General features: G+C 39.5%; 2 protein-coding genes across 2 annotated transcripts; one reads left to right on the forward strand and one right to left on the reverse strand.

The window, feature by feature from the left end:
- Window positions 1-4,094: 4,094 nt before the first annotated feature.
- On the forward strand, window positions 4,095-6,213 carry LOC137948182 (salt tolerance receptor-like cytoplasmic kinase 1). Its single transcript, XM_068794170.1, has 2 exons — window positions 4,095-4,875; window positions 5,188-6,213. The coding sequence occupies exons 1-2, from the start codon at window positions 4,182-4,184 to the stop codon at window positions 5,859-5,861; spliced, it is 1,368 nt and encodes a 455-aa protein (XP_068650271.1). The 5' UTR covers window positions 4,095-4,181; the 3' UTR covers window positions 5,862-6,213.
- Window positions 6,214-8,975: 2,762 nt separating this feature from the next.
- On the reverse strand, window positions 8,976-9,488 carry LOC137948599 (uncharacterized mitochondrial protein AtMg00810-like). Its single transcript, XM_068794693.1, has 2 exons — window positions 9,390-9,488; window positions 8,976-9,287 (listed from the first exon to the last, which is right to left on the reverse strand). The coding sequence occupies exons 1-2, from the start codon at window positions 9,486-9,488 to the stop codon at window positions 8,976-8,978; spliced, it is 411 nt and encodes a 136-aa protein (XP_068650794.1).
- Window positions 9,489-11,214: the final 1,726 nt, after the last annotated feature.

Here is an 11,214-nt window from a genome sequence, read left to right on the forward strand (position 1 = left end):
ATTCAAGAGGAAAAGTGGAAGAGAAGAGAACACCTATTTGAAAGTCAGCCCAAAGAGTTAGGGCTACTTAGTTTGCATGAGTTTCACCATTATATTAAATAAGATAAGTATTACATAAATTATAATAATACCCTCTCAACTAAGTAGTAAAACAATCAACAATAACAAAGGAAATTATATTCTTCTTCCCTTTTGTTAACTTTGTTTATGTTTTTTATTACAAGTTATATAACTAAGACATGGGTAGTTTAGTTTTACTCTGATTATACTTATTTTCTAATATAAAAAGAGCAACGATGCACTCAAATTTCAGTATTGGTATTAGAGCAGGTTGTGTAAGTTTACCTAGTCAACCCAAGGAGATAATATTTTTTATCTATCCTTTGATCTTATGCTTGTGTTTCTTTTCAACTTCTTCTTCCACGTTTGAGCTTTCCATCTTTAATATTTTTAGAGATTCAATCTTAATAATCTCATGAGATCTAAACCCACTAGGACCTCGTTCTGTATTTCCATCACATATTGTAAAGTAGTTATCCAAATAATTCAATAGCAACAGTTCATCAACCATGATTATACATCAAATATGCTCCAAATTTACCACAAACATTTTTCGTCTCCCCAAAATTGTAGATGGGTAGACAAACAATGGGTCAAGGAGTCGGAGATCTCAAGTCAAAAGATCATAGTGGGTCAAGGAGTTGTGAATTTATCTACTTTCATGATTTGAAAAACCCCAATTAAATTATATGTCAAACATCAAAAGATTTCTTGATATTGAGATCGAGAAAACTATTAGCCTGCTAGTCAATAAGGAATAACTTCCACAATGAATCCATCTCTTTCAACAATTAAGGTCTATTCCTTCTAAATCCCCATCACTGAGACAACAATTTGTTTCACTTTTGTCTCTTTCTCTATTTAAGGCCCCGAATTCCGGTCTCTTTATCCCCACCTATTTGAACCACAAGTTCTTCATCTGGCTTCTCACCTATTTCAGACATTAGGTAGAACAATTTGTTTCGACATTGAGGAAAAATTCAAAATTGGGTCGTTGTCTCTACATTGAAAAATATGGTTAATGGCGGTTGTAGAGGATGAAGATGCCACATCTGATCCCACAATCTTACTTTCATTTTGTCAGGAATTTTTCATGGCAAATGAGAGCATACAATGTTTCTAAGATTTTGCCTCTTTGCTAGAGTAATATAAACAAAGATTGCGATGAGTTTTTGAGGAAGGAAAGACCAAAAACTACTTTTAATTTTTTTTTATAAAAACTATTAGGAGATCCTTGTCGAGAGTGAATAATAATGATGCAATCCAAGTTTTTGTTGCCTCTATAAGAAGTTAAGATGTTTGGAATGATGCATTGTTGCACTCTTACAACAAGAAACCAACTCCATGCAGCAATTGTCAAGCTTTACTATGGCAATCTTCTTTTCAAAATTGGTCCGTACTAGACATGGTAGACAAATATTCAATTTCAAAATCTAACAAGTTGTGAGTTCTCCAAGCTCCATTCTAGTGTTTTTTGGTTATGCTAAACATCAATTATATATTGGACTTTGGTGCAGACGCTTTAGCAAACTAGGAGACAACACTACGCTCAAAACAAGTTAAAGGTGGTGAGACTATTGTCACCAACGTGGCACCAAGAAGACTACCAACACTCTTATTCTCTTTTCTTTTATTACCCAGTGTTGCAAGTGTATGATACATAGCACAAGTCTATCCTTCCTAGTCTTGAGCAAGTTTTTTATTTGTTCACCCAATTAGTGATTTTTCTTAGCTATCCTTAAAATAGTGAATATATTCTTCTCTAAGCCCTAAATTTGGGTTTCTTTGTCTTTAAATTTGAGTAAGTTTGTTTTTTCAGACTTCTAATGTTTTTAACTGGTTTATAGACTTTTGTTGCTTGACTAGGAGTGAAGTTTTCTTCTCTCATATTGTTTTATGCAAGTGAGTCCCTCAAAGAAAGAAATAGTGGTCCCTAACTTGACGAGGAGCAGGAGAAAAGTACAAGAAAGAGGTGTTGAGGAGTTTATAATGAAGAATTCGACAAGTAATGGTGAAAGTTATTGAATAGTGTAGAGCAGGTTAACTTTTCAAAGGACATCCAAGCAAATGACAGAATCAAATATGAAGAACTTTGCAGTCAAAGATGTTAAAAGATAATACAAGATTAAAGACTAAAGAAAATTTTCTTTGCAAATTAAAATTAACAACTCCAGTTCGAGGGAAAGTGTTAAAATAAGTAAATATGGAGGAGTCTTATATGACACTCATGGTAAAAGAGTCTTATAGTGATATACTTAGTTTACTTCAATCAGTGAATGAAATATCTCTCCCAAAATTTCAAGTCCTTATGATCCAATCAAGGGAAGCTTAACCGTTATCAGTGATACTGATATGCAACTAATGTAAAAAACTCATATAAACTAAGTCCAATATATTTGAACCCATACATGGATTTGTTGCTTTATCAAATCCTCAGCCATTGTTCGATGTTTGGGAACTAGTGTAATTAGATTCCCTGATTTTTGGTTTCCATGTCCATGGGCTCAAGCTTGGGAGGAGAGACCAAGATTCTTTCTTACCAACCCTTTGTCCACAACATTGTTAATTATCTCTGCTTCTCTTGTTACCCAACAAATTAACACAAATCTAAGATTGTTGTCTCTGTTATCAGCGACGATTCTCCTACTCAGAACTATTAAAAATTTACTTCTCCGTAGCTCTTCATAACATAATTTAAGCATTCAGCTACCGTTCGTTGAGACAGAACTCTCTACTATTTTAATCTAGAGAGTTCAATACAGATTAAATTCAACTGGATATATCTGATTTTCGGATTTTGGTCAGGTTCTTTATAATTCTCTTTTCTTGGTTCCTTGGGCTCTGCTACCCAACAACATTACACAAATCAGATCCTGTATCTCTGCCCATAATCAGGTTTATCTGGTTGGCTCGCTCGAGTTCGGCTTGGTTACTTAAACGAGCACGAACAGCTGCTCAAACTCGTTTCGAAATGCTGATCCGAGTCAAACTCGAGTTATTTGCGAACTAATTCATATTGTTGGGTTCTTGCAGTTTCCATGCAATGTTCTCCTCTAACAGCATATTTTTTTGTTGGGCGTTTGGTGCTGTTTTTGTTTAATGGGACCAAATGAACTCAATTCCAGTGCTTTCTCTTTCTTTTCTGATTCTTCTCCATTTTATATATAAGCTAACTTGTGTGTATTAGTCTAGAGCTTGATACTTGGGCCACTTAGTTTATAACAATGAAAAAAACACAAGTAAGAAGGACTTTTTTTCTTTTTGTTATTGTTAATAGGTTAGGATGTCAAATCTCTCTTACTCCACCTGATCATATAATCAAATGAGTGATCCTGTGGTTTAATGAAAATAATGTGATTTGATGTTGAGAAGGAAACATCAAAACCAACCACCATTAGCATCAATGTCACCGTGTTTCAGCTCTTTCGGATGTTACTTCCTTACCCTCTTTCCCTAATATACAAACCCAGAAACGAATTCTTTTCATTTCTCTTGGTATAGTTCTACGACGGGAAGACGGCAATGTCTTTGTTAAGCAGAAAAGTAAATTGAAGTTAAAATTCTGTTCATGTCATTTGAAGAACAAAAAAAAAAGTGGTTTCAAGTATATTTCATTCATCTTGAAAAGTGAATCAAATTCTATTTGGTTCATGGTTTGCAGTCATAAAGAGGGGGCGCCACCTTCTTTGCTCGAGAATAAATGGAAGCCTTACCTTGGAGGCCACTCCTTTGGCCCACATGAGTTGCAGAAACCTTTGATCAAATGACGATTCGTCTTCTCTCTTCCTTTTCTGTCATTTACCAAATTTATCGGTAAGGTCAAGCTTCTGAGTCAAGAGTTGCCAATGGAGAATTATCCAATAAGAGAGCGTCGAATATGGGTCTGATAGTGTGGAGATGACTCAATAACTGCACTATCCTTTCTCCCTGGTTTAGTTCAGTAAAGACTGTCGAGAGAAAGCCTCAATTGTTGGATAAAAACGAAAAAAACAGACCAGTCAACGTTATAAGTGCTGGATGCTTAGAGTTAGGGCCCTCTGCCTCTCTTTCCCTTAAATTATATATCGACCTTCCTCACCTCTTCCTCTTGCATTTCAATCCTTCTTTTACTTCGCTCTTTCATGGTCGGGTTTACAATGTCTTACAGCAAGATTTTAAAGGATTTATGCTCTAGATCTGCTGGTTTCGTTGTCTGTGGGTGCTGCTCTCGGATTTCCTCTTACCCCTTCTCCTCCTCCGCCGCCTCTTCTTTGTTTGTCTTCTTCTTCTTACTCGTATCAGCCAGACCCACCTTCTCTGTTGCTTCTGGGGGCTTATCCAGACCATCCCCACCTATAAAATCACCCTCTTCATCGAACGGGATCGGTGACAGGCCTCTCATTGTTCTCAGTGTTTTAGGTTTCTTCCTGGGCTGCCTCTTTCTGATCATGGCGTACTTCATGTGTTTCAGATTCAACGGTAAAGGGAAATCGAAGAAGGGTATTAACAGGGATCAAGTTCTGCCGACGACCCACGAGCCCGTGGATGACTCTGGGAAGCTTTCCAAGTCGGTTCCGCTGGATTTGGGGAAAGAGTTAGCGTGGAGATTTGGGTGGAAGGAAATCGAGAGAGCCGGGAAGAATTTCTCCTGGGTAATTGGGGAAGGCGGGTACAGTACCGTTTATCTTGCTAGTTTCTCGGATTCGACGCTGGGAGCGCTCAAGTTGTACAGGGGCAGTGAGCGTCTGAACCAAGTCTTTCAGCAGGAGCTCCAAGTTTTGATCCAAGTTAACCATAAAAATATCGTCAGGCTCCTGGGTTACTGTGACGAACGAGGTGAGTTTGGAGAAAATTTTCCAAATCTTTTAATCGTTCATAGTTTCCATTTGCAAAGTTTTTGACAAAAAAAATTCGTTTTTTCTCATCTTCCACAATGTTGTTTCTAATTTTCATCTCCAAAAACCAACACCCATGATTCATAAATGAATTTGGAGTAGTTTTTAATTCAGGGAAGGAAAACGTATATAATTTCCAAATTGAGAAAAGCAGAAGATGGCAGGAACATGTGTTTCTTTCTCTGCCCATTTATCTACTCGCCGACAGCAAAAGCCTGACTGTACCTAACCAAAAAGCAATTCTTTCTTGCAGAAGAAGGCGTTCTGGTATTCGAGTACGTCTCCAATGGAACTCTCCACGAAAAGCTCCACAGCAAGGTACCCACAACCCCACCTCTTCCATGGTCCCTACGGATGTCCATCGTCTTCCAACTCGCCCAAGCCATTGATTACCTCCACGAGAACTGTTCTCTCCAGATCGTCCACTGTGACATCAAAAGTTCAAACATCCTCCTTGATGACAACTTCAACTGCAAGCTCTGTGATTTTGGGTCTGCTAAAATGGGTTTTTCCTCCACTGTTCTCCCGTGTTCAGCGAAATCAATGATGGGTTCGCCCGGTTATGCAGACCCACATTACTTGAGGACTGGCATCATCTCCAAAAAGACGGACATTTACAGTTTCGGAGTGCTTATACTGGAGCTAGTTACTGGAATCGAAGCCTTCTGCGAGGATAAGGAACAGTTTTTGACTTCTGTTCTGGGTTCGGTGTTGAATGAACCCAGTAAAGTGACGGAAATGGCGGATGCCAGGTTGGGGGGAGAGTTCGATAGAGAGGAAGCCATGACCATGGCATCGATCTCTGCCGCTTGCCTCAGTCAACAGCCGAGCCTGAGGCCGTCGATGGGGGAAATCTTGAGAACCTTGGAAGAGAAGATTACCCGGATCGATTTCGTCCCCGGGAAATCCAAGGAAATTAGCAAATGAAGGATGTAAAGATTCAGATTTCACAGAGGAAAACAGAGAAAGGAAAAGAACCAAAGAAACATAGGATTTGTGAGATAGAACAGTCAAAACACAGTTGATTTACATGGCCACTCTGACCGCCATTAATGATTTCTCCGGAATGCGTTGCCCCTGCAATCAAGTCTCCACACTGTCTTCCATTAGATGAGACAGATTCAAGAAACTGAAAACACGGTCGTGTAAATGTTTGAAATTTGCTTGTAAAGATGTTAGCCACAAACGATTTCTGTTGTTTATTTGTTTCTGGTCAATACTGTGTAGCAATCAATGTAGATGCCCCTGAGAAATGAATGATTCGTGTTCATTCCGGTGGTGAGCGAGCCTTAGCTTGGACTATACGGCTACGGGGTTCTGGGGGCAAAAGAAAAAGACGGGCGCCAGAACTCGTGACAGAATTGGCTGGAAAGCCACACCTCAAGACCTGTCTCTTTTCTCACCAATTATATTAATGAATCGCCACTGTTTCTCTTTGCGCTTTTCCTCTCAAATGTCACTCTCACCTCTAGCTAGAAATTTTTATTTTTCCTAATTAAGTTATATAGTTAAAATCTTATTTTAAATGGTGGGCCACGTCATTTGAATGCGTCGACTAATATCACCCAAATTGTCAATCTGTCCACGTGGTAGGCCCCACCACATTGCTCCCACCGTCTACAGCTAGGATTGCCTCTTTTTGGAGGTGTCCTACTCCAAACTCCCACTCAGAGTCCCCTTTGTGACCAGCAAACAAGTGTGCCCTTGTCCACGTGTCCCGCATCAAGATGACAAGGAGAAAACGTAGGATGGATCATCGTTATGTTATTTTCTTTGGGGAGGGGATGATTGGGCGTGCATGGCTCATTACTTTCACGTGGCAACAGCTCAAATGGTTTGGGCATTGATTGGGAGGAAGAATTTAGGCTGTAGCGGGCTGTTTTCTTTTAACCTATTTTGTTTTCGGCTTGTTTTCCATTGCTGGGTTTGCCATGAATGGAGCTTTTGTTTCACATGCGCCTACCGACTGTCCGGGTATGTCAAACAATAGGAGGAGGTCGAGCTTGAGGCATAGGTGTGTCAACTACATTAACAAATTTTTATTTTATATATATATATATATATATATATATATATATTATGATATGAGATTACATTTATACAAAGGGATATATCCCAAATGAATTCAATAATTAAATCATATATAATATTTCATCTTTATCTTCAACACTCCCCCTCAAGTTGAAGTATGTGTTAATGACACCTAATTTATCGGGTAATGCTTCAAATTGGGATGAACTCAATGTTTTAGTGAATAAGTCTGCAGTTTGGTTGTTGGTTAGTGCGTGTATTATCTTAATCATGCCTGCTTGAATCTTTTCACAAACTAAGTGATAATCAATTTTTATGTGTTTGGTTTGCTCATTAAAGACCGGGTTTGAGGCAATATGTAGAACAGTTTGGTTGTCACAGTACAACATGACCAGTTAAGTATGTTTGATTTCAAAGTCCTTCAAAATATTCTTCAACCAAGTAATTTCGCAACATGTAGTAGTCATACAACGATATTCTGCCTCAGTAGTTGATCAAGTCACCGTTGTTTGCTTATTTGTTTTCCAATTAATGGATAATTGTCCAAGAAATATACAATACCATGTTACTAACCTTTTTGTGTCATAAGGACTCTATGTGCTGAATTTGGAACCCTTGACAAGGCTTGTTGCGGAGCCGGAAGCAAAGACGTTGCATGTTGTTGTGGTCACGATCCCAGTGATCTGCCATGATCGTGATTTTTTTATTTACTGATAGGTTTTAAACCTCGATGGTATTGTCCTTGGAGCCGGAAGTGGCGACAAGTTGGACGATACCTAATCCCCAAGTCGAACGAAGAGAAATCTCACCACGGATAGAAGTGGCAGTTTCTTGGAGAAAAAATCACTGATCCAAAAACGGATCAGTAGCAAGGATAGAGTGACCGAGGAGGAGAGGATAGCCAGGTACGCTTTGATACCATAACAAATCTTTAATTTTCAATATAGATTATGATATGAGATTACAAATTTATACAAAAGTATATATCCCGAAAGAATTCAAAAATCAAATCCTAATTATCTACAAGATTTCATCTTTATCTTCAACACTCCCCCTCAAGTTGGAGTGTATGTTAATGATACCCAACTTGTTGAGTAATGCCTCAAATCGGGACGAACTCAACGCCTTAGTGAATAAGTTTGTAGTTTGGTTGTTGGTTCATATGTGTTTTGTCTTAATCATGTCTGCTTGAATCTTTTCACGAACTAAGTGACAATCAATTTCAATGTGTTTGATTCGCTCATGAAAGACTGAGTTTGAGGCAATATGTAGATCAACTTGGTTGTCACAGTACAACATGACCGACTAAGTATGTTTGATTTTCAAGTCCTTCAAAACATTCTTCAACTAAGTAATTTTGCAACATGTAGTAGTCATACAACGATATTCTGCCTCGGTAGTTGATCAAGTCACCACTGTTTACTTATTTGTTTTCCAATAAATGGATGATTATCCAATAAATATAATATACCTTGTTATTGGCCTTCTTGTGTCCTTGCAGCGAACCCAATTTGTATCACAAAATGCATTAAATTGGAGTGTACTTGTGAAGGATAACATAATACTTGTCTTGGACTTTGTTTTTAAAGAATGTTAAAGGCTCATTTTATTCATAACAATCTCAAGTAACATATATACAAGGAGATAGCAGTAGTGACCTACAAATATGGAGATAAAATAGGACACTAATAACCATATACTAATGCACAATATACACGATCTGCAATTGACTAAGTAAAGGAGAGTGGTGCTAATATATAACCTAAAATTACGTTCTATCATGCCCCCGCAAGCGTAAGACATTTGGAAGAATGCTAAGCTTGGAACGATGAGATTGAAACAACGTTCAGGCTAAGGGCTTCGTGAGAGAGTCTGCTAACTGATCAGCAGTATGAACATGCGAAACCTGAAGTTGATTTTTGGTAATTTGATCTCGAACAAAGTGAAAATCAATAGTGATATGTTTCATACGAGAATGAAACACATGATACACACGTACATATGTTGCCCCTACATTATCACAATAGATTGTGGGAACAACAGGAGATGAGTCAGCCAGTTAACCTTAGCAGTAGTGGACACAATGGCACGATATTCTGTTTTTGTAGTTGACCGGGCAATCGTTGATTGTTTCTTGGAGCTCCAACTGACAAGATTAGGTCCAAGAAAGATAACATAGGCGGAAGTGGAGGAATAATTATCCTTATTGCCAACATAATCAGCATCAACGAAGGCATGTAGTGCTAGGGAAGAGTGAGAGCGAAGAAAAAAGCCATAGTCCACAATACCTTTGAGATAATGGAGAACACGTTTCACAGTAGCCTAATGAACAGTAGATGGTTGATGCATGTATTGTGAGATCTTGTTAACAACAAATGAAACAGATGGTCGGGTAAGAGACAAGTAGTGAAGCGAGCCGATGACCTGCCTATATTCAATAGCATCACAAGCAAGAAAGCCGTCATGTAGGAAAAGAGTCTCAGTAGACGACATTGGAGTGCTAACAGGCTTTGCCTCATCCATTTTAGTTCTGACAAACAAATCTCGAATATATTTTCGTTGAGAGAGATGAAGTCCAGAGGATGTGTGAGAGGCTACAACACCGAGGAAGAAGTGTAGAGGACCCAAATCTTTCAAGGAGAACCGATCAGAGAGACTGGAAATAAACTACTGGATAAGTGCATCACTGGAACCAATGATTATGATATCATTGACATCGACAAGAAGATACAGAATACCAGAAGAATATGTGCTAATGAACAGGGAAATGTCACAATGGGAAGCAGAGAATCCTGCAACAAGAAGGAATATGTGCAACTCATTGTACCAGGCACGAGGAGCTTGGCAAAGACCATAGATAGCTTTTTGCAATTTACATATATGATTTGGAAACTGAGGATGCACGAAGCCTTGCGATTGCTGCACAAAAACATTGTCAGACAAGGTGCCTTATAAAAAGGCGTTGTTAACATCCAATTGGCGCAAGGACCAGCCCCGAGATATTCCAATACCAAGAATGAGACGAACAGTCAAAGGTTTTACAACAGCGCTGAATGTTTGAGTGAAATCAATACCGGAATGCTGGTGAAATCCTTTTGCAACAAGGCGAGCGGTTCCATCAGGATTGGTTTTGATTTGAAAAACCTATTTACATCCGACAACATTTTGGGTAGGAGAAGAAGGGACTAAGGACCATGTGGTGTTGTTAATGATGGCAGTGTATTCATTACTTATGGCTTGACGCCAATGAAAAGATTTTTGAGCCTGAGTGTAAGTGGTGGGTTCGATGGGGGAGGAGTCGATGAATGTAGTGTGCAGATAAAGAATTTTCTTAGGTTTGTGAATGTTATTTTGAGAGCGGGTTGTTGGACGAGAGGGGTGAGCAAAAACAGGGGTGGTGGAGAGGAAGTCAAAATGTTGGTTAGGTGATGGAGAGGAGGAAGGAAAACATACCTGAGGAGGGAGAGTAGCGTGGGCATCTGGAGGTGCCGACAACGTGGGGATAGGAGCAACCAACGGGGCCGAGAGACTAGGCGAGTTGGGCGCAACGAGATCAGAGGAGTTGGAATCGGCCAGTGCAGGGGAGGGCGAGAGTGATGCCGAATTTTTTGGGGAGGTGGAAGAATGGGAGTGGAATGGAGTGGAAGTAGGTAAAGAATGGGAAAGATGACATGGGACCAGGGTGGCATTCGGTGAAGTTGTTGCAGAAGGGGAATTAGGGTTGGGCGGATCGGGTTTGGAGACTGTGGGATGGGGTTGAAGTGGGCTAGCAATGAAGTGGTAAAATTCGGTAGGAGTGGTAGGAGTGGTGGGAGTCACACGAGAAGCTGAAGAATCAAGATTGTGAAAAGGGAAAACATGTTCTACAAAATTAACATGACGGGAGACAAAAACTTTGTTAATTTGTGGGTTAAAACAGTAAAAGGAGTGATGAGCAATGGAGTAGCCAAGAAAGACACACGGGCGAGAGCGAGGTTCCAATTTATGGTTAGTATAGGGACGAAGCCAGGGATAACAGAGACAACCAAAAATACAAAGAGAAGTGTAATGAGGATGGTGGTGAAATAATTTGTGACAGGGAGTGTCAAAAGCAATAGTGGAGGATGGGATGCGATTGATGAGATATGTAGTTGTGGTAAAGGCAAAGGACCAAAAACGAAGAGGTAAGGAAGCTTGGTGTAGAAGAGTAAGATCGGTTTCAACGATATGACGATGTTTCCGTTCGGCGGAGCTGACATGATCGGGTGTG

The sequence above is a fragment of the Aristolochia californica genome, unplaced genomic scaffold (genome assembly GCF_029961685.1).
Source record: "Aristolochia californica isolate CCGP_79_NKW_82.1479 unplaced genomic scaffold, dmAriCali1.0.hap1 SCAF_13, whole genome shotgun sequence".
Classification (NCBI taxonomy): domain Eukaryota; kingdom Viridiplantae; phylum Streptophyta; class Magnoliopsida; order Piperales; family Aristolochiaceae; genus Aristolochia; species Aristolochia californica.